The sequence below is a fragment of the Panthera tigris genome, chromosome C2 (assembly GCF_018350195.1).
Source record: "Panthera tigris isolate Pti1 chromosome C2, P.tigris_Pti1_mat1.1, whole genome shotgun sequence".
NCBI lineage: Eukaryota > Metazoa > Chordata > Mammalia > Carnivora > Felidae > Panthera > Panthera tigris.
The window spans coordinates 81197107-81221734 of record NC_056668.1 but is presented as its reverse complement, the minus strand read 5'-3'; the positions used below and the strand labels follow the sequence as shown (position 1 = coordinate 81221734).

General features: G+C 38.3%; 1 protein-coding gene across 7 annotated transcripts in view; it reads left to right on the top strand.

Moving 5' to 3' along the window:
- MAP3K13 (mitogen-activated protein kinase kinase kinase 13) overlaps nucleotides 1-24628 on the top strand; it is a 170286-nt gene that overhangs the window by 112220 nt on the left and 33438 nt on the right. For all 7 annotated transcript variants that reach the window (XR_006207822.1, XM_042957170.1, XM_042957169.1 and 4 more), the window contains 3 exons: nucleotides 10320-10879; nucleotides 18225-18408; nucleotides 23299-23490. Coding sequence is in view for 6 of the 7 variants with exons in the window: in XM_042957170.1 (XP_042813104.1) it covers nucleotides 10405-10879; nucleotides 18225-18408; nucleotides 23299-23490 (851 nt within the window). In the remaining variant the exon portion in view is untranslated. The remainder of the gene's footprint in view (nucleotides 1-10319; nucleotides 10880-18224; nucleotides 18409-23298; nucleotides 23491-24628) is intronic.

The following is a 24628-nucleotide window of genomic DNA, read 5'->3' as shown; positions in this document are numbered from 1 at the left end:
AAACAGGCTCCAGGCTTCGAGCTGTCAGCACAGAGCCCGACGTGGGGCTCAAACTCACGGACCGCGAGATCATGACCTGAGCCGAAGTTGGCCGTTCAACCGACTGAGCCACCCAAGCGCCCCTTAAATAATAATTTTAAATTAATTTCCACTGTCATTTCAGTTGTCCTCCTGAACTATTTATCTTTTTATGCTATTAGTCATTTAAAATTTTATTTTATTTTTGTTATGTTTTTGTTGAAGGATAGTAGAGTTGACACAGTGTTCCATTAGTTTCACGTGCACAGCATAGTGATCAACAACTCTATATGCTACGCTATGCTCACTACTATCGTAGCTACCATCTGTTAACCATATAACGCTCTTACAATACCATTGACTGTATTCCCATGACTTATTCATTCCATGACTGGAAGCCTGTACCTCTCACTCCCTATCACCCAGTTTGCCGATTTCCCCACCTCCCTCTGGCATCCACCAGTCTGATGAATTATTTATCTTAGAGCCATAGATATCCAAAAAGAGAAGGGGAAGGCATAAACTAATAGGCAAAGAAAAGAAGAAAAGGGACTAGCATTCATTTAGTGCTTACTGTGTACTGGAAGCTTTTACCAGGGACTAATTCAAGTTCATAATTCTACGTATTTTGTAAGCCTCCTTTTCCTTTTTTTTTTTTTAATTAGGGTATTTCTCTATCTTCTACTTTTCCACGGATAGCTGTTTTGCTCACAGTTCCTAAAGGTAATCCTTTACCAAAGGGCGTTTTTGTGATCCTAAATGCAAGAGTTCTAGTGCCTTTGCATGTTATTCATCTTGACCTTAGAAGTTGGAAATAATCACAACACTTAGATACACCCTTGTCTCTTCATCTGTCTTGAGTTTCCAGTCTCTTAGTCATGATTATGCTACCTTCTCCAGCTTGATTATGATCCTTACTAGTCAAAAAGGTAAAAACAAAATAGGAGTTGTCAACTTTTGTTTCCTCGTTGTCATCTGTTTTTATTCTTTTGTTTTCAGTTTATAATTATTCTTAAGCTGTTTGCAAGCCTTAGCAAACACTGACAGTTAGGTTTCTCAACAACGTCCTTAACATTTCATATGATTTTTCGTATATGCAAAAGTAGTAAAGCTTTTAGTCTATGTGTATAAAGCAACAGATATTTGGATTGAAAACTTCTTACTAAAAGAGTAATGCATGCTAATACTAGAAATTTGGGGAAATATAAAACATTTAAAAGAACAACAGTGATAACCACTGTTGACCTTTTAAACCTATTTTCTTATGTTCTTGGAATGCATATATAATTATTTTTGTATTTATTAATGTTTGTATATTTAAAGGCATATATGTCTATATCTTACTATTTAAGACATTTTAAGTAAACTTATCTAGCTACTACAAGTCAGATTTAGGTCAGAAAATGTAGATTCTATTCTGGAATATTTGTACTTACCATAGTCCATACTATTTATTAAAGACTTATGAAGTTATGGGGAAATCATTTCTTTAGTCAAGAAATATGTTTAGCATTTGAGGCATTTAGCATTTAAGGCATATTTGAATCCTCACAAGTTTCTATTTCTTGATAAATTTATAGTCTACAACTCTGAAAATAAAGCATCTTTATTCATTTTTAAACCTACATAATAATAGGGGTGCCTGGTAGGCTCAGTCGGTTAAGTGTCTGACTTTGATTCAGGTCATGATCTCATGGTTTGTGAGTTAGAGCCCCACATCGGGCTCTGTGGTGACAGGGTAGAGTCTGCTTCAGATCTTCTGTCTCCCTCTGCCTCTGCCCTTCCCTCCATCTCAAAAATAAGTAAACATTTAAAAATTTTATTTAAAAAACCTACATAAAAATTATTTTAGCTTTAATCATGATTGTATTTATATGTACTAGTATTCAGAAAGCAATATTACCATGGAGAATTTGCCGTTTTGTAATTGTTATATTTTGTTGGCTATAGCATACTTTCAATATTATTAAGTATTCATAATCTTAATGAAAAATATATGTAAATTTTAGGCACTGAAGCAATATTTTTGAATGCATGATTGTTGAATGAAATACTATAAAGATGAGGAATGAGGTAGGTCAGTGAATTTGGTTGATATGAGGTTATTGTCCTTTCAAATAGGAGTTTCAGTAGACGATTCCCAGTTAAGAGAGCAAGTTAGAGGTAAGGTGCAATTGTAGACAACTCTTTTTTTAAGTTTAAACTCATTCTTTTTTGTAAGAAAAAAACTTTTTAATGTTTATTTAGTTTTGAGAGAGAGAGAGAGACAGACAGAGTACAAGCAGGGGAGGGGCAGAGAGAGAGGGAGACACAGGATCTGAAGCAGGCTCCAGGCTTTGAGCTGTTAGCACAGAGCCTGACGTGGGGCTCGAACTCACAAAATGTGAGATCACGACCTGAGCTGAAGTCTGGTGCTTAACCGACTGAGCCACCCAGATGCCTCTGTTTGAACTCATTCTAAAAGCACTAAATTGTTATTCTCTCGCCCCACGTGGGTTTTATGTATATTATCTTATACTTTACATTCTTTAATTTTGTGAATCTTTTGACTGATTTTCATAGCTATAATTGATTTTATTTATTTTGTGCTTTAACCTCTGTACTGGTTTTATAAGTGATTAATCTACTACTTTTATTATGTTTCTATTTACCTGTGAAATTTTTTCCTTTCATAATTTTCTTTCTTCTGATTATAGGCTTTTCTTTATACTCGAAGAACTCCCTTTAACATTTCTTGTAAGGCTGATTTAGTGATGTTGAATTCTCAAAGTTCTGTTTGGGAAACTCTGTCTCTTCTTCTATTGTAAATGGTAGCCTTCCTGGATAGAGTATTCTTGGTTGCAGGGTTTTTTTCTTTCAGGACTTTGAGTATTTCATGCCACTCCCTCTGGCCTGCAAAGATTCTGTTGAAAAATGAGCTGATAGCTTTATGGGGTTTCCCTTGTATGTACCTATTTTCTTTTCCCTTGACACTTTTAAAATTCTCTATCACTACTTTTGGCCATTTTAATAATTATGTGTCTTGGTGTAGACCTCTTTGGGTTGATTTGTTTGGGGACTCTCTGTGCTTCCTGGATCTGGATTTCTGTTTACTTCACCATATTAGGGAAGTTTTTAGCTATTATTTCTTCAAATAAATTTTTTTGCTCCTTTTTCAGTCTCTTCTTCTGGGATCCCTATAATGCAAATGTTATTATGCATGATGATGTCACTGAGTTCCCTTAACCTATTCTCATTTTTAATTATTCATTTTCCTTTTTGCTTTTCATCTTGATTGCTTTTCATTACCCTGTCCTCCAGGTAGCTGATATGTTCTTCTGCTCCTCTAATCTGCTCCTCATTCCCTCTAGTGTGTTTTTAACTTCAGTTATTGAGCTCTTCATGTCTTATTGGTTCTTTTTTATATTTTCTATCTCTTTGTTGAAGATCTCACTGAGATCCTTCACTCTTTTCTCAAGTTGAGTGAGTATCTTTATGACCATTACTTTCAGTTCTTTATCAGGCATATTGCTTATCTCTGTTTCATTTAGCTCTCTTGCTGTGACTTTGTCATGTCCCTTCATTAGGACATATCCCTCTGTCTCCTCATTTTATCTCTCTGTGTCTGTTTCTGTGTGTTAGGAAAGTCATTTATGTCTCCTGATCTTGAAAAAATAGTGGCCTTTTGAAGAAGAGGTCTTGTTGTGCCCTGTAGCATAGTGTCCGCTGTTCACCAAAACCAGCACTTCAGGGGAATCTCCTATGTGGGTTGTGTGCACCTTACTGTTGTGGCTGAGCCTCATTTGCCTTCAGTCCATTTAGCTGCAATGGCCCACTTTGCCTGTCGTGGGCCAGGTTTGGTTCCTGTGCTAAAGGGCAGGTCTGGGGCTGCTGTAAGCTTGTATTTGGTCAGTGTCAACAGTAATACCAGATACGTGCCCTCAGTTCATTTGCCCAGGCCACAATCAAATGCAGGACACTCTCCCCACATTGTCCCCTGAGAAGCTTTCATTGATGGGCAGTCCTGCAGACAAACTGGATACCGGCCTCCAATCCCTCTGCCTGGGCTGCAGTGACCCTGAACTCCAGGGCTCTCTCCCTATGCTGCCTTTGAGAGGTTTTTGTTGGTAGGCAAGGCCAGCAGTAGGATCAGATGACTGCCCCCAGACTGTATGTTGGGGCTACAGATGTACTGATTGGCAGGGCACTCTCCACGCTGTCAGTTATAAGGTTTGCCTCCTGTGGCTGTAGTGGAACTGGTGTGTGTGGTTACCTTCCCCTCTCCAGGGCAGGAGTCACTTTGCAGTGGTGCTGGTCCCTGCTGGGGCTGCTTGCAGGATGAGAAGTGGCTGGAGCTGCTTTGTAGGGATGTGTAGGCCACTCTTTTGATCTAATTTAAATCACATACTTATGATTTTTTATGTTCCATTAGAAAAAGCTATCTATTTTTTTCTTTAAGTTCAAATCAGGATCTTATTAACAGACCTCTAGCCTGGGGAGATCAATTTTATGTTATTACTACAAACAAGTAGCTTAATCCCAGTTTTAAAATGGGAATGATGCCTTAGTAGCAGAAATGTCTCTTATGCCCTAGATACTGTTATATGAATTGTAGAGATGGAAGAGTTGGATTTATTTTAAGGCCAGAAAATGCCAAGCAAAGAGAAGACAGCTTGGGGATAGCTTAATGCCATTCAAGAAATCTCAGCAATAATTCTTAATTTATAATTTTATTCAATTTTAGTTATACCAAAAACTTTATCTATGGGGCAAATTCTTCCAAAATCTTTGACATACTCATATTTATGGTATAAAACTCAAAACCTAATCTATTATAAAAGTACCCTTTATTAGCAACTTGGAAATTTTTGTATTATATAAGAAAAACACAAGAACTCAAGGGCTATCTGGCCACATCGCTTCTTCCATTCCCTTTTCTCTGTGCCGAATCCATTTTGGCACAAAGCCAAGGTAATTTCCAGAAATTGGCAGTGCCCTGGCAAATGCACAGCTGCTACCGTCTCCAGCCCCTACCTACTAATTTTGCACAAACCACTTCCTCCTCTTGGAGCTGAGAAATTCACAGGGCAAGGGAAATGTGCCGGGAGGGCAGATATGGAAGCACTACCTTGTGCCTCTGGCAGATTCAAAAGCCCTTAAAGGTAACAGCAGCATCACCTCCCCTGCACCCCTGCTCACAGAGCTTCCTACTGAGAAAGGTGACATTCCAACCTTTCCCTTTTACCCTCCTGCTCTTCCTTATCTTTCTCCATTTGACTCTCAATGTTTAAAGATTTTGCCTCATTTTTTTTTGTTTTCATTTTTAATATTTTCTGGTCAATACTAGCTTTGACTTCTCATGAATTAAAAGATCCAAACAGTTGCCATGAGGGTGCCTGAGCCAAATCTGGACAGGGAGAGAGGCACTGAGATGGCAAAGGAGCAGTTAGAGTGGGGCTGCCTGTGTTGCCTGTTTGCACTTACCAGCTTCTTCACTGTGCAGTGGCAGTGTGTGGGTGTGTTCACATACACACAGGTAAAATTTAGCTATCTCTACCCTCCTACACTCTTCTTAAACGTAGTCAGCTCTGCTCATATTTTAAGACAGTCACGGAATGATTTATTTCCCTTTGTTCTTGTGCCTCTCCATTTCTCTGCCTTTGTTGGTTGAGATTGGACCTGATATTCTTGGTGAACAGAGGGAAGCCTCTTGGACTGTACACATCTTTATACACGCCTTGAGGTTCCCCTTGCTTGTGCCCCCTCCCAGAGCACTGCTGAGTTGCCAGTAGCTGGATGGCCTGTCGTGGCTCTGTTGACTGGTACAGTCATCCCTCTAGGTGGATACTTGTGCTTTCTTGAGAGTGTCTTTAGTGCATCTAAAATAACAATGAGAATTACTATTGTTTTTGTCATCAATGATCATGATACCACAGCTATTTGTATCTCTCTGTCTGAATAAACAAACAACCAGACTAGGGAAAGACTGTAGGATGAGGAAGGAGAATTCATTTCCAGCTCTGCCACTGATTAGCTGTTGCATTGAGCAGGTCAGCAATATCATAGGAATTTGAATTTGAACATATGAATGTTATTCTCATAGGTAAAGCAAGTCGTTTGGACCATATTCCTTGCTAGACATTCCTTGATAAATGTCAAACCAAGGGGCACCTGGGTGGTCCAGTAGTTTACGTGCCTGACTCTTGGTTTCTACTCAGGTCATGATCTCACGGTTGGTGTGTTTGAGCCCTGCATCAGGCTCTGCATTGACAGCATGGACCCTGCCTGGACTCTCTCTCCCTCTCTCTTTGCCCCTGCCCTGATGTGCTCTCTCTCTCTCTCTCTCTCTCTCTCTCTCTCAAAATAAATAAACTTCAAAAAAAAAAAAATCAAACCAAGTTGATGAGCATGCTGAAGTTCTCTTCCTTAGACTCATTCCCAGTGCCAGGGGGGACTAGTCTGCTTCACGTGCACCCTTAACCTCTTAGAAGTAGGAAAAGGTTACAAAACAAACATATTTTTCTAACTTTTAGTGCATGAACTCATTACAATGTGGTGTCATTAGGGAGAAACTCAGAATACAAACTGACAAAAATGGAAATTCACCAGGAATTAACATAAAGTTCTATAGTCTGATTCAAAGAACAAATTGCACAAATAGGTGTTTGGCTGAAATTCACATATTCATTTGGGTATTTGCATTACCCTGAAGTCTGATGTGAGCCAAAAGCACGATGTACACCCTGTGCTGTATAGCATAACCATGAGTCCCAACTGGGAAAGGTAGACTGGAAGTAACTGCTGAGGCAGTGGCCAGGGCAGATAGTATCGAGTCAGCAGTCTTAAAAGACCTCAATCAGAGCAAGGTAAGAGAGGGCAAAGTCAAGAGAGCTCAAGGTTGTGGCAAGAAATCAGCAGGAAAACAAAACGAAGGGATCAGTAATGTGAAAGCTGAGAGATCAGCACAAAAGGAATGGGGTGGGGAGGATAGGGTGACAGGAATGAGGGTCAATTCTGCAAACAGCTATTGCTGTAACAGAGGGCTTCAGCTTTTCTTTTTATTACTTTTCCCCCCAACCTTATAGTCCCAGGCAGCTTCCTAGCTCCCAAATTTCTCCATTCCCTAGAATTTAAGTCCACCTCTAAGCTAACCTCATCCAACCCAACCTCATCTCTCTGATTTATTTAAAGGAAAAATCATCTGCATCATTTTATGAACTTTCAGAACCCATATATGAAGGAAAGGCATTACCTTAACTGCTCCCCAACATTAGCTGGCTATTCCATTATTTCTGAGTTACCAAACTTCTCACACATGCCCAGGTGGTTTCTGCTTGCCTCTGCTAATTCCCTTAGCCAACCTGACTTCCTTTCTTCTATGGATCTCAAATCATCCTCTTTTCAAAGATTCATCTCAAGTCCTACCTCTTTTTTTTATTTTTTTTAACATTTATTTATTTTTTTAGAGAGAGAGAGCATGAGCACACAAACAGGGGAAAGGCAGAGAGAGAGAGACAGGAATCGAAGAGGGCTCTTTGCTGAGAGCAGAAAGCCCAATGTGGGGCTCAAACTTGCAAACCATGAGATCATGACCTGAGCCAAAGTTGGACACCCAACTTTGACTTCCTGGAATGTCAGGTCTCACTTTTACTTGGTTTACCCTCCAACCCAAACAGCATTTCCTCTATGACATCTCTAGACATATTTGATGTTTATTTTCCTGAGCCCTCATGGCACCTTGTTCATGTCTGTGTGCTACATATCTAACCATATGGCTTTTCTCATCATTTGGTCTTTCCCTCTAGATTTTAAGTTCCTATAGAGTAGAAACATATGTATCATTCATTAATGCCTAACACATTGTATAGCATGTGATAGGAGCTCAATACATGTTTAAATGAATGAATGAGACTTCAAAGGATATGGTATTTTCATTGGTTCATTCACACAAGCTCCTCATAGGCAATGAAAACAAGGCTTAAAATTTGGGTCTCAGAGGGGTGCCTGGGTGGCTAAGTCGGCTAAGTGTCCGACTCTTGATTTCAGCCTAGGTCATGATCTCAGAGTTTGTGGGATCAAGCCCTGCATCAGGCTCTGCGCTGACAGTTGGGAGCCTGCTTGAGATTCTCTTTCTCCCCCTCTCTTTGCCCCTCCCCCCTAATGAATAAATAAAAAAACTTTAAAAATTTTGGGTCTCCGTAATGCAGATGAGAAATTAATAAAATAGGGATAATTTCTTTTTATCCACAAACCTTAATATAGGATACTATTGAGTCCCCATCACCTTCAGCATAAAATCCAAGTCTTTTAGCCTAGCATACAAAGCTCCTTATAACATAGACCCTGACTTTCTCTCCATTCTTATCTTTCTATGTATACATATAACCTGCATTCCATCCACTTCGATTTCTCATATACTCCATAGTCTTTCATGCCTCCATGCCCTCGTTCATACTTTCCCCACACCTGTGGCACCCTCTCCGTCTTCTCTCACTCACCCCTCTCCTGCATGCCTGATGAGGTTCTATACTTCCAACACTGATCAATAGTTACCACCTTTGGGTAGCTAGCTCTGAAAGTATCCCTCCCTATTCTGTGCCCCTAGAGCACGTGGTTGATTCATTATAAGCACTATGCTGTCAGTCATTGTTGGTCTGTTTCTTGCTTCCTCTGTAAAGTGAGATTATCTTCATACCCTGACTTCTAATGTATTCTAGATGTTTAATACAGAGTGAAGGAAGAAAGGAATAACTATTATATAGGGATTTGTAAAGAAAGTAAATTTCTGATAATAGACATACATTGAATAAATTTAAGATTGAATTTGCATGATCTGGACAATCTGGAGCAATCCCATGTCTTTCTTTTCAGAGGTTGGGTTTCCCTGGAAAATTGGTGCTAATGGACATATCAAAAGCAATTAATAAGTTTAAAGCACTGGGGCTTAGTCTGTGCCCCAGAATTGGTTTAGTACAGTAAAAACAAATTTTATATCTTAGGAATTTATCTTGTCACGTACAGAAGACACTTATCTAAATGACTTAATGAATACTTTAGAAAGCAAAACAATGCCCCAATAGATAAAACACTAAAGAAATTAGGGAAAAAATGAGCAGGATATAGTTTTTAATAGAAGTGTGTGTATCAAGATATTTAATTTCTGTTTGGGAAGGGAAACTTTTTTTTCTGATTATAAACCTAATATATATGTCTTAGTCTGTTTAGGCTGCTATAACAAAAATACCATAGACCAGGTGGCTCAAAGAACAAATATGTATTTCTCACAGTTCTAGAGGCTAGGAAATCCAAGATCAAGCCACTGGCATATTCTATATGTCTGGTAAGGGCCTCCTTCCTGGTTCAGAGACAGCTGTTTTCTCACTGTGTCCTCACATGGCAGAAGAGGAAATACTGGGAGCTCTCCAGTATTTTTTTTTTTTTTTTTTTTTTTTGAGCAAGAGAGAATGAGGAGAGAGAGAGAATTTTAAGCAGGCTCAATCCCACAACCCTGAGATCATGACCTGAGCTGAAATCAAGAGTCAGACAGTCAACCAACTGAGCCACCCAGATGCCTCACTCCGGGATCTCTGTTATAAGGGCACTAATCCTCTGAGGGCTCCACCTTTCTGACCTAATCACATCCCAAAGACCTCACTTCCAAATACTATCACATTGGGAATTGGGTTTCAACATACGGATTTTGGAGGAGGGGGACACAAACATTCACTTTATAGCAACACGTTAATGTAGAATGCTTGGAATATTTTGAGAAACACAACGACATAAGCCTCTCCCAAGTCTAACCACCTAGAATTAACAAAAGTTAGTAGTTAACAATAGTTAATTCTTGGAGTGTATTCTTCCAGTCTTTTTTCTTACACACACACAAATATGTGTTTATGTGTCTTTTCAAATAAAAGTTGGGGGATGGTTTAAACAGATCATGGGGATTGAGTGCACTTGTGATGAGCACCAGGGGATGTATGGAAGTGTTGCATCACCATATTATATCACCTGAAACTACTATTATGCTGTATGTTAACTAACTGGAATTTAAATACGAATTTTTAAAAAATGTAAGGGTTTATGTTATACATATTGTTCTCACCTGTTTTTTATATTAACATGTCTTGAACGTTTTCTCAGGTTAGTAAATACTCTTCTACAGCATGATTTTTAATTGCTGCACAGTATTCCATCATGTGGATGTATTTATTTAACCAATCCCCATTGTTTCAATATTCTTGTTATTAAAAACAGAAGTGTAGTAGTGTGGGTGACGAAAGGAAGGGTGAACTCATGTCCTCCTCCTGTTTTCCCAGGTTTTGGAGCCCTCTCTTGCATCAGAACCCTGTCCTCCTAATCCTCTGAGTGTCATCTCAGGATCCTGGGCACACTCATGGCACGATGGCCAACCCTCAGGAGCACCTGAGCTGCTCCTCTTCCCCACACTTACCCTTGAGTGAAAACAGAACCTTCAATGGACTACAAGATGAGCTCACACCTACGGGGAGCCACCCTTCACCCAAGCTTCTTAAGGACCCGCAGGAAAAGGGGGGAGTACACGCAGAGCTAACCGAGAACATGAACAGCCCCATCACCACAACAGTGTTGACGAGTGTGAGCGAAGATTCCAGGGACCAGTTTGAGAACAGCATTCTTCAGCTAAGGGAACAAGATGAATCGGAAATGGCCGTGTCTCAGGGGAACAGCAACACCACGGACAGAGAGAGCACAAGTGGAACCGAAGACATCAAGATTCAGTTCAGCAGGTCGGGTAGCGGCAGTGGTGGGTTTCTGGAAGGACTGTTTGGATGCTTGAGGCCTGTATGGAATATCATTGGCAAGGCATATTCCACTGATTACAAATTGCAGCAGCAAGGTAAGTTAGAGCGTGGATTTGGGAAACATTTCCTGTATAAACATACCACCACCATTCACTGGACAACCTTTGATTTAAAAAACTGGTGCCAATCAAAAAGAATGAAATCTTGCCATTTGCAACTATGTAGATGGAATTACAGGGTATTATGCTAAGCAAAATTAGTCAGTCAGAGAAAGACAAATATCATACGACTTCACTTATATGAGGACTTTAAGATACAAAACAGATGAACATAAGGGAAGGGAAGCAAAAATAATATAAAAACAGAGAGGAAGACAAAACATAAGAGACTCTTAAATATAGAGAACAAACAGAGGGTTACTGGAGGGGTTGTGGGAAGGGGGATGGGCCAAATGGGTAAGGGACATTAAGGAATCTACTCCTGAAATCATTGTTTCACTATATGCTAGCTAACTTTGATATAAATTAAAAAAATAAATTAAAAAGAAAACTAGTATCAGATGAATACCCCATACCAATCTCCTATAAACCTTCTGACTGGAACAGATTCACATTTGGTTGGTCTTTTTTTTGAAGCCCATCTTTTGCAGCTGTCCAGTCAAGTGGTGTCAAGTTAGGTACATAAAGACAATCCACAGCGTTATGAGGAAGAAGATGTTAGAGCTCCTGTTCCTCCTATCATCATTTTAAATTTCTATTTTCATGCGTGTTTTCATATATATTTGGTATTTGAATAAAGCTGTACAGATACATAATTTATAAATAAATCACATAGTGAATGCATGTTTAAAAATTTTTTGTTGAGGGGTTACCTGGGTGGCTCAGTCGGATAAGCGTCCCACTCGTGATCTCAACTCAGGTCTTGATCTCAGGGTCGTGAGTTCTAGCACCACGTTGGGTTCCACGCTGGGCATGAAGCCTATGGAAAATTTTTTATTGAAAATTTATTCAGTCAAAAAGTCTGATGGCCACTGGGTTGATTCTAAGCCAGACAGAAGCCACATGGTTCTGTGCCTGAAAATTGCTGCCCTATCGTAGGTTGTAGTAAAAAGGAATCATTTTCTTTTTTTTTTTTAATTATTTTTTTTAAATGTTTATTTTTGATAGAACACAATGGGGGGAGGAGAAGAGAGAGACGGAGACACAGAATCTGAAGCAGGTTCCAGGCTCTGAGCTGTCAACACAGAGCCTGACGCAGGGCTCGAACCCACAGAACAGACTGTGAGATCATGACTTGAGCTGAAGTCAGTTGCCCAACTGACTGAGCCACCCAGGCTCCCCAAAAAGAATCATTTTCTTACAGCCAGGTCACAGAAAGCTCACATTGTGAGGAAAGAACAAGTATCTAACCAATCTTGAGAAGCATTATTATGTCTAGATCTCACAGCTTTTGGAAAAGTAAATTAACTCTCATTATTGTGTAATTTACATATTCATATATACCGATTCAAGCATTATGCATCTGAAGAGAACACATGGCCCTAGTGTTCTTTATAACTCCATTTATATTCTTTAAAAGAATTTTTTTCTTCCTGGTATCAAAAGTAATATATGTAGAAAGATTGGTAACTTACAGGTAAGTTTCCCCCAAAAAGTAAAACTATTTATCTGTGATCCCTAGTTTCCACTATTAATGTTTTTGGTATATATATTAGTCTTATTGTGTGTGTGTTTGTGTGCTTTAATAGATACAGAGTTAAACTAGTTACGCTTTTTCACTTCACATTGTGAACATTTCCCATATCATGAAACATACTTCCTCAGCATTTTTAATGCTTGCATTATATTAAATTGCATGAATGTGCTAAGATTTATTTAAGCAATCCTCAATCGCTTGGCAGTTTGCTGTTTTTAGTGATCATAAGCTACACTGCAATGAACATCTGTTTATTATTTAATTTTCACACATATCTTTGATTATGTCTGTGATTATTTTTATCATGTCTTTGGTTTCCTTAGGATAAGTTCTTAGAAGAGGGAGTGGTTGGGTTAAGAGGGTTTGTGGCTTTTTAAGGCTTTTGATAGGTATCTTGGTAGCCTCATGTAAATGATTGGGTTAACAGTTCTCTCATCAAGACATTTTGGAAAGGACCGGAAATATAGATCAGAAATGATACTGTTTTATTTATTTTATAACTGCATGTTGGACTCTGTGACTCTCTTAAAAATACGTTCATCTCTTTCAGTCGAGACTGTTGCTGGCTTTTCCACAACAGCCAGTTGACATCAGTCACCACTTGTCTCATTTTTCTTTTCTCATTTTCTCATATTTCTGAAATACCTTCTCTTAACCAATACCAGCCTCTCCTTCTATACCCCTTTCCCATAAGTGTATCAGGATTTGTTGGCAAATCTGTCGATCCCAGGTGTGCTTTCCAGGATTTGTCAATCACAATATCCATTCCTGCTCCATGCAGTAATTCTTTGTCAGTCCCCAGGATGTGTCTGTCTGCCTCTCTCTCTCTGTCTTTCATACATCCTCCCATCCCATTCACCCTGCACATTCCACCTTTCTTTCCCCCGCTATGGTCTTAAGCCTTCAAGGAAGTTAAAAAGCTGTCCCTTGTCACACAAACTTTAGGGGTTTCTACGTTAAACAGTATTATTATTTTAAAACTTGGGAATAAAGATAAACACAAAGAAGAAAATAAAAATCACTTGTCATCCCACAACCCAGAGATAACCGCCCTCAATTTATTACTTCTTTAAAAGTTCCTTCTTCTCTACTTAGACATAAAACCTACTAATATCTGCTTATGTGATGAACTGCGTTTGGTTTTTAGGGTCTTAACTTGTCCAGTCTAATAATTATTTTGGTGGTAATTTGGAGGTCTCAGGACCCAAATGTAGGTTCAGGCTCATAAAGAGGAGCAACGGATACATCTTATGTGTCTGTCAACAGGAGCTTTACAAACTTTTGAATTATCCTGTAAACTTGTATTTAATTGTCTTCCAATTGATTATGTGACTTTCAGAAAGGCTTATTTCAAGAGTAAATAAGAAACCGGCCTGGTCAGCTTAAGCTTACAAGGCAGATTATAGCTGCCTAACTCCTCAGCAGATGACAGGATACCCCACTGCAGGCTGGTGTTACTGTGGGCCGTGAAAGAGATTCACTAGCCAGAAGCTAGGTGTAGTTTTTTCCCTCGTCAGCTCTGGGATCAGGGAGCTAATCTTTAATCCTGGATTACAGTCAACCAGAGGATAGCCCACAGAACAGATGTGTCTCTGCATTTGGTATACTTACAAGGAAATTTCACTTGATTTTTCAAAAATTTTAATGACATCTTCATCTCTCATTTAGTATTTGGTAGTGAAGTCCAAGTAAGGTAGCATGTGTAATTGAAATCTTTTACTGCCAAATAGTTCCCAGTCTTATAGCAAGTATTGTCATAGTGAAGTCTGAACACAAACTAAGGAGAACTTATGCCTTAAAGTGGGGGGGCATGTGGTTACGGATCACAGTGGATATTGGAATTAAAATAGTAGTCATAGTGATGAATCATAAGATAAAAGCTGGGGAATAGTACCAATGAACAGATATAAAAGCAGTAGAAAGTCTGGGACTAATCCTGAACCGAACACAGCCAGGTTGGTCGCTTATCAACTGTCGGGAGCCTCCAATTTTGCACATCCTCATTATTAACATTCTTTTTTCTATCATTTTCCTATTCGTTGGCTGCCAACTAGATATTGACAGGGACATTGGGATGGGACAAGAGGATTAAACCACATCAATCACTTTTACTTCTGATACTTCTGTCCAGTAAACAGACTAATGGGAAGGTGGTTGAAGTATATGAAGGTTCCTGAATTTCCAGTGTGGTCCCCTCTATTTTTCTATGGATAATTGAGAATTGGCTAAACATAGCTGAATAACACAGGCATGAGCTACTGTTAGCACAGGAAAATTTTATCCTTTAGTATTGAATCATCAACCTTTTTGGTATTTGAGTGTCAAATGTATTTATCATTTGTATTTTAATTTATTTCTCATTTTATAAAAATAATAAATAATAGGAATTATTTATTTAAAAATATACTAGGGGTGCCTGGGTGGCTCAGTCGGTGAAGCGTCCAACTTCAGCTCAGGTCATGATTTTGCAGTTTGTGGGTTCAAGCCCTGCATCGGGCTCTGTGTTGACAGCTCGGAGCCTGGGCCTGCCTCAGATTCTGTTTCTCCCTCTCTCTCTGCCCCTCCCCAACTCATGCTCTGTCTCTCTCTCTCTCTCAAGAATAAATAAAAACATTAAAAATAAGAATATAATAAATCATAGGGGTGCCTAGCTGGCTCAGTCGGTAGAGCATGCAACTCTTCATCTAGGGGTCATGAGTTTGAGCCCCACGTTGGGCATAGAGATTGCTTAAAAACATAAATACACTAAAAATATAATAAATTATAATATAAACAGTATAAAATGATATGAAAAGAAAGAATTATTTAACAAATTGGTTTGGAATCATTAAATAACAATATGAAAAAAATGAACTTGCCTTGGTCCTCACTCCATACACCAAAATAAACTCCAGATGGATATAAAGGTTAAACTTAAAATAAAATCAACTATAGATCACTCTTAGAAGATTGATTGGGCAGTAGAAGAAATTTCAAGGGAAATGACATGCATCTATGAAAATATTTCATTCAAAAAATAGTAAAATACAAAGAAAAAGTCTTTTTAAAAATATTCTTTTCATATGTATCGAAGAAATAGAAAACTCCCTCCAGTTTAGAGAACTGTAAGACCGCAGCAGATAAATGCACAACAGATAAAAATGACCATTCATGCACAGCAGATGTGAGTGTTAAACGGATGTGGAGAAAATATTCTATATGACTGGCAATCAAAGTAGTGTGAACTTATAGAACACTACTTTACACCTAAATAAATTAGAACCAAAAAGACTATTGACAATATTCATTGCTAGCAAAGTTAAAGTAAAAGGAACACACTCATACATTAATACTGTCAGCAAAAACTAGCGAAATCCTGTTGAATGGCAGTTTTGAATGGTATACGAAGAGCCAGGAATCTATACTCTTTAACCTAAGGACTGATTTTGAGGAAATAATATAAAGAAAGAAAAAAGTATCCAATTTAAATCAGCAAACAAAAAGATGGAAAAAGAAAAGGTAAAAGGGTACAGTAAGCAACTATTAAAGCCTATAATAAAACCTGTAAATACATGGGAAATACACAATACATGAAAAAAGTGGAAAAGGTTATATGTCACATACAACTTTTACACAGCTATATACATACAAGCAAAGACCAGAAGGTTAGATGAAAACTGAATACAGAATGGGATTGCAGATAAAATACTTTCTTTTGTTGTTTTTTCTAATATTTTCTAGTGTTTCTAGCATTTAACAGTAAATAAAAATTGAGTAAATAGGGGGAAAAACACCCAAAGATATCTAATTTTAGTAGTTATTATATTAAAAATTAGGATAACTTGGGCATTTATGAAGTTTCTCAGAAAAATATTGCCCCGTATGTTCTTGTCCCAGAATCCAGTAAGAGTACTTTATTGAGCCCTGAATGGCCAAAATGAAACTGTGTTTAGTTCTTCACTGGACACCTAACCACTAAACCCCTCTGACAGTATGCCATCGATATCCGGGTCCTGTGTGTGCTGCACTGATAAGCCCTTGGGGATGGAAGTGAGAACGTGTGAGACACTTAACTCCTGTCAGTCATTCGAAGCCAGCAAGATACTCGAAGCAGTCAAGGCTTTAAGTTACTCTTTCCCTTCACATCTTACTTGGTATCATTTGTTTGTGTGGTGACTTCATAATTGTGAGCTATTTCTGTTTTAGAGAAATTTGTTTTTAGATAACATCCATCTAACTTCAATAGAGCAGAAACCTTTAATCTGCTCATAGCAGAAAAATGGGTTAAATACCTATGCTATCAACCACCCTCCCTTTTATTTGTTGAGCTCTATGTAATCATATGGAAGGTCATGTTTTGACCGCTGTAATGAGAAGCCACATCTTATTAAGAATTTACAGAATTTCTTTTCTCTTAAGGTTGAGAAAGTTAGAGAAGAAGGAAATACATTTCCCTTCTAGGTACTGATGACTTCTTTCTGCTGCTTCATCACCATAGTAGATGTGAGTTGATTTGCTTTCAAGACCAGAATATCTTCAAAGCTGACTCAACACTACCTCGTTCAATGTTCTGCCAACAGTGACCTTTTAGTGATTGGTGATCTAATGAAAATCTCCCATAACCTTTGACATTGTCATCATCCTCTCCTCACTCCATGGGACTTCGGGTACTTTGATGTTTATTTCTTAGCAGTGTAGTGACAATGCACTGATAAAAAGTGGGGCAAGGAGAAGCATCAATGGATCATATTCTTCTTTTTAAGTTCCATGAGATTAAAGCACATATTGATTGAATTTTTGAAGTGCCTTATTTAAAATAGCATTTTATTCACTATAAAAGTATTACAGGCTCGTGGTAAAAAAAAAACGAATACAGAAAAGGATAAAGAACATAATATGAATCATCAATAATGTTGCCACTTAGAAATGACCCCTGTTACTTTTTTGGTGCAAAAAAATCGAAATCTAAGAAAGAGAGAAGCTTGAAAATAGTGCATCTATATGAGTAAATCTATCATGGCTAATGACCCTCTTAGTTACTTAACGAGAGGCAATGTGGTACAGTGGAAAAAGCACTGTCCCTGGAATCAGCCAATTTTTGAGTTCTGGGCCAAGTTCTGCCACTTACCAGCTCTATGACCTTGGGTAAGTTCTTAATCTCCTTGTCTCTGTTTTCTCATCTACAAATAACCATAATAAGGCCAGATTTATAAGATTGTTGAAAGAATAGGCACATGAGATGTAAAGCTCTATACTACACTAGTACTCAATAAAAGGTAAATATTAATATAAATATTATGCATAATTAGGTCCTTGGGAGAGTATCATTAAAAATTCATTCAGCAAGGATTAATTGAACATCTGCCTCGAAATTCAAAGAGGAATAAAACAACACGTACCACGGGTGATGGAGTAGGGATAGTGGTATAGAGACAAAATAAGTGGATCGAACATGGAAGCTTGAAGTGAGGTGGGGCCATGGGAATATCAAAATATGTTTCGTTTGGAGGAGAGTCTATTGGAGATCTCTGATCTGCATGATTCCATTGGTTAAAAACTGATACAAACTAATATGTGAGAACATCTGATCTGTAGTACCAAGACCTGTAGAAAGGTTATATCTTTTGGTGAGTTACCAGGTAGGAGTCAAAGTGCAGAGATCACTCTGGGTGATGCTGAAGTTGGTACCTCCGGAGCGGCCTTGTAGAATGGTCCCTGAGCAAATTCTGAGATCCCTCTAAGTTTGTTTCTCGCTTGTGTGCCTAGATACTTGGGAAGTGCCATTTGAGGAGATCTCAGAGCTGCAGTGGCTGGGTAGTGGAGCCCAAGGAGCTGTCTTCTTGGGCAAGTTCCGAGCGGAGGAGGTGGCCATCAAGAAAGTGAGAGAACAGAATGAGACGGATATCAAGCATTTGAGGAAGTTGAAGCACCCTAACATCATCGCTTTCAAGTAGGTCAAGGCTTTTTTTAAAAAAGAAATAGAGAGATTTTCTTTGCCCCAGTATCTACATATGAGTTCCTGCTTGGAAAGACATATTAAGAATACTCTATAGACTTAATACTGCGCTAGGTGTTTGGGGAGGATACCAAAGAACGATTCAATGAAAGTCATGGGTTTAAGGATCTTACAATCTAGCAGCTCTTTTTGCCAGAGTACACCCTTCTCAGAAAGGATGTACATGGGACGGAGAGAGAGAAGGTGGATTTTTGCGAAGCAGTCAGATCTGATGAATCAACCCCATTTATTAGTGGGATGACAGAAGTCACTTCAAGATAACCTGTACATCTTAAAATTCACTTAAGAAAACAAAGTTAATGTCTGAAGTGATCACAGAACAATTGGTCCCTGTGCAACAGACAGGTATTTTTTTTTATTAGTTTCTATTAGCCTCCCTTATTAAATATTAACTTGTAATAACAGGCACCTTCGGAGTATTTCTCCTTGCCTCAAGTTTTGCTAGATCCCTTTTCAAGCATAGTAAGTTGTATGCTATGCTCATTCCAGAAAGTAGTCATTTCCAAGAGTATATGAATATATCTTTCTAGTTCAGACTGTTATTTTCATAATATTAGCAGGAACCACTAGTAAAAAGGGGAGGCACAAAGGTAAATTTGCTGAATTCCCCAAATTTAGCAGTACTGAACTCTAAATATGTGTAATCTCTTCTGCCAGTACCTTTCTCTTGAGTTCCCTGTCTTGCCAACCTCCAAATTCTGCCCTAGCCTTCAACAAATGAATGGTGAGTGACTTTACAGGAAGGACGATGAAGAATAGGAAAGCTAGCCTTTAGGTAGAAGGAAAGTTTAGAAACTAGAGATTCTTGGTATATTTTATATGTGTGTGTGTGTGTGTGTGTGTGTGTGTGTGTGTGTGTGTAAAATATATATATTTTATGTATGTATGTATACATACATATATATATGTATTTCAATCCTGGAAAATAGTATGACTGATGAGGCTACAGCTAAAAGTGGAATAATATACAAATTCCCCTTCCCTAAACTAGGAGGAACTTTTCCCAGCCCCCAAGAGGGATCCTTTCTTGATAAAACTTTCATTATAAAGGTAAACAGGTCATGTGATGATATTTCAATGGAATCACAGCCCTCAACTAAGGAATAGAAATCTTGGGTACCAGTTTTGTAGAATGCGTTTAAGTGAGTATTGATGTTGAGTTTTGATTCCCAAACAAGACCCCTTTATGGAAAGGGAAAGAGGTGTGAAAAGAAGAGAAGCATTCAGCTGGGATACTAACTGAAATGCTTGGATTTATTTCCTTGTGGAAGGCACATCAATACAGTGGACATGGGAGAGAGCTTCAGTTGTTGTAATGATTCGATCTTTTGTTGTCCTATTAGGGCAGGAGGATATGAGATGAAAATGAAATACTATAGAGACGAATTATAATCTTTCCAAAGATGATAAATTTCAAAAGACAATTGAAGGATTATTTGTAGACAGACTGTCAGAGACTCCCTTCCTTCCTTCATTTTCCTTCCCTGAGAAAATCATCACTTCTAGTATGCTACATTCTAAGTGGAAGGCAGGGCCTTTCATTTAACTTCCATTTAACTAAACTTTTAAGCTTAGATTACTAGGATACTGAGTTTGAGACACAGAATATTCTATAGATTAGCATGGCTTTTTGGCGTCCTGAAGTGAGCTGGGCTGTAGGTCCCAGGTATGAAGGCTTTCTAGCAAGATGTCCTGAGTAACTAAAGGTAGAAATGTGTCCTACCTTTAGTATTGGGTGTGAGAAGCTTTATTTTTCCTTCCTTTCTTTTGCTTTTTCCTTTTTCCTCACAACCTTTTCCCCACCTCACTCCTCTGACCCTCCTACCTACATTTGCAGTTTTCAGCATTTTGGGCAAGTATTGCCATGCCGGGACCCCATTATATAGGCCAAAGATGCTTGAATAGTCTTTACCTCTACATGGAAAACAATAGTGAGACTGTGTCCCTGGCCCATTACACCACACTCTTGAGGCATTGTGCAGTGTTATGTTCGCAGCCATCTGTGCCATGTGTTGCTTGGCCAATGAATCATTCAGGACCGTCTGGAAGATATGAAGGCATGATTAGATTTCAGTATGTCTCTCTGGATACTGATTGCTGTGCCTACAGCTTCCTTTGAAGTTAAGAACTGTATACAGAAGGGGAAGTGAAAGCGAAGAATTATGTATTTTTTCCCCAGTTTTTTGAAAGCAATCTTTGAAAAAACCCAACCTGACTGTTCCTAATGGCATCGGGTGCCAAAGGGAAGAAAAGGTAGCAATTAGAAGTGATTATAGAGCTGCTATTTATAGCTACTAAGACGCCTTGTCATAGTACAGGGTTGATGGAATGATTGCTTCTCATTCATTAGTCAAGAAACATGAAAAGTACATAACATATCACTGTTACCCTTTCTGTCTGTTTGTGTGACAGGTTAAAACATACTTGAATAGGCTGCTGAGTGGCTTCAGACAAATATTTATTTTGATATCCTTGAGCACGTTACATTGTTCCTGCCTATTCATTGTTTTTCTGTAGTGAAAATTAAATTGCCTGCTTATGGTTGTGGTATATTTGTACTCCACTGAGGTCTCCTAAAAAGTAACAGGAACTTGAAAAAAATTTTCATTAGAAATGAGGGTGGGAATTCTGGGTAGCTTAGAAAATGATAAGAGAGTAATAGAAACAGCTTTGTGGCATTTGACAGGCATATGAAGGCAGGGGAAATGAAGAGTAATTACTCTTCTTCATGACCTGCCTTTGTTATAAGACTTTCACATGATCACAAGCCATGGCCTCTAAATCTTCTCATCATCATATCATTGCATACGATAATTTTTCTTCTCTTTTCTCATCTTCAGAACAAAAGTGTGACGTAGGGCTGATATGACTATTACCACTTTTCTAAGGGAGCATTAATATAGGAATCCCCAATATGCTTATGGATACAGAAGTTAAAAAACAAAAAAGGGAGGCAGTTGTAACATGGTGAGTGGAAAGAGCATGGGCTTTGAAGTTAGACTGGATTTGAATCCCAGCCCTGTCACAGGTCTATGATCTAGGGCAAGTCACTTTCCCTCTCTGAGCCTTACCTGTAAAAATGGAAGGTCATATTTATTGTGCAATGGTTTGGGGAAGATTAAATAAGACAAATAAACATGGAAATATTCTGGACAAATAAAAGGTATTCTTCCATGTTAGTTCCTTTCTTCCTACCCCTTGCATCTGCACGTGTCTCTGCGAAGGATTTTATCAGCAGAGAAAGTTAAGTTGAAGCTAAGAAATATTTGCAAAAATGGGGCACCTGGGTTGCTCAGTCAGTTAAACTTCCAGTTCTTGGTTTGGGCTCAGGTCATGATCTCATGGTTTGTGAGATTAAGCCCCGCATCGGGCTCTGTGCTGACAGTGCAGAGCCTGCTTGGGATTCTCTATTTCCCTCTCTCTCTGCCCCTTCCCCACTGTGCTGTCTCTGTCTCTCTCAAAATAAATAAATAAACTTAAAAACATATATTTGCAGAAAGAAAGAAAGAAAGAAAGAAAGAAAGAAAGAAAGAAAGAAAGAAAGAAAGAAAGAAAAAGAAAAAAATATTTGCAAAGTTAGGTGGCTGGGTGGCTCCATCAGTTAAGCATCTGACCCTCGATTTCAGCTCAGGTCATGATCTTACAGTTGTTAGATCAAGCCCAGGTTGGGCTCCATGCTGGGCGTCGAGCCTACTTGAGATTCTCTCTTTCTCCATCTGCCTCTCCCCTACCCCACTTGCTCACTCTCTCTCTCTCTCTCTCTCTCAAAAAATAAAAAATTTGCAAAGGACTTGCTGTGAACTTCTAGGCCTCATGGTAGAAAGAAAAGAATCCAAAGAATCCAAGACCTTCCCTTCAAGGAGCCTATAGTCTGTATGGGGAGAGGAAAATTGCATATAAAAAACTAATGGCTCCTGTGTAGCATAGGAATTTATAGAAGAGAAAGATCTTCTTGGACTGGAATAATCAGAAAAGGCTTTGTGGAAGATGTAGGAATTGATGGAAGCACAGACCACATAGATATGTGATACATTGTATAGTATTGTTTTTATTCTAGGGGCACCTGGGTGGCTCAGTCAAAGGTCCAACTCTTGACTTTGGCTCAGGTTATGATCTCATGGTTTGTGGGATCCAGCCCCACATCGGGCTCTACACAAACAGCACAGAGTCTGTTTGGGATTCTCTCTCTCCCTCTCTCACTGTGTATCCCCTCTTGCTCTCTCTCTCAAATATAAATAAATAAACATTAAAAAATATTTTTAAATATTTTTAAAACAGAAATGTTTTTCAAAGACTATATAATACAGAAAATTAACTCTTTTTGGGGTCCTCAGTCTAGTTATCTTAAATTTGGCAAATTCAAAATTCAATTATTAATAGTAAAAATAGCAATGTTTTATTTGAATTCTCCCTATACACTATATATAAAACCCTCTATTTAATTTTAACAGGAAGATATTTAAATTATTCTTAAAGATCTAAACAACATAATCCTTGGCCTACATATGTCTCAGGAAAGGTGCTCTTTGTTCCAGAATGGAATGGACCCACAGAAAAGCACCAGATACAGCACAAAACAGAGATAATCTGGAGTGAATCAAATTAATGAAAATTGTCTATGCGCATAACAGGGAAGCCTGTAGACCAGAGGGGTTTTAATGGTAATTGATGAATCGGGAAAGATTATGCCTTTTAAAAATTATATGGGTAAAGAACTGGGTCTTAATTAGTACATTTATTAAATATTCTTAAAATATAAATACGGATATATGTATGTTTGTATGTATGTGTGTATTTATAAACGTGCTTGTGTTTTCTTGAAAGGGGTGTTTGTACTCAGGCCCCATGTTACTGCATCATCATGGAATACTGTGCCCACGGACAACTCTATGAGGTTTTGCGAGCTGGCAGGAAGATCACACCCCGATTGCTAGTGGACTGGTCTACAGGAATTGCAAGTGGAATGAATTATTTGCACCTCCATAAAATTATTCACCGTGATCTCAAATCACCTAAGTGAGTTTTTCAGCCATTTTGTTGTATTGCTTTAAAATAAGGAATTTTATCGAGCATAGTTGAAGTTTTCAGGCATCATACTTTCAGTTCAGTTTAAATCAGCATGGAGGGTACCCTATTTGCATATTTTCTGGATTATTGTTGACCAGTTGACTTACCTAAATGGCAGATAGCTCTAGGCACCTGACACTAGTTTTCTCCTTTTGGTTGCATTTTGATTGTGCAACTGTGAAACAAGATTCTTTATTAACTGAAGTATTCACTTTCCATTATCTCAGATAATTAATGCCAAATGTTCCCATCTAATGGCTTGCTTTGTCGTTTTCCTAGTGTTTTCCCCAAAGACCCAAGTTTTAGAAACCAAGTTTCAAAGATGTATACAACAGGATAAAAATGGATAAATAAGAGACTGAGGCAAAGAGAAAATACGAGCATTAGAACTAAAGCTTGCTCACAACATGTATGCCACAGGATTCCGTACAGTTGTTAGAGGTGGACTATGGATTTGGCTTTGACCTTCGTAGAATCTAAGCAAAGAAGGAAATACATAGTTTCAAGGTTCATGGTATCCATAAGATAATATAAACTGGCTATTTAAGAGAAACAGGTTGTTTCTAGTAATTTCTGTTCTTGGCCCTCACTAACCACTTTAAGAGGAGTGTTAATTCAGTTCCCGCAAACTGCATGAAAGGAAGAAAGGAACTGATAAAATGATAGATTTCATTGTAGCTCTTATATTTAAACATTATTTTTATTATTTCTCATCACATTTTTGGTTTAGAGAAGCAGAGAGGAATTAATCTTTTCAAAATTAGCACTTTCATAGTCTACAGTATTTTTTTCAATATCTATCATCACATTTGCTTTGATCTTAGCAAAAATTGTGTGGGGCAGCTGCAACAAGTATAATTATTCTTATTTTATATTAGAAAAGCCTGAAGTCATGGAGCTAGGACTTGAACCCAGAACTTTTAGACCAAAAAGTCTAAATTCTACCTCATCATGTGAAAGTGAAGGATTCAGTGAATCCTCTCGATGGAAGACACCAATCAATCCTCGATTATAAACTTCAAAGCAGCTCTAATTTGTCACCATGATTCTCATTGGTGCTTATCATAGTCACTAGCTCCCTGAACAA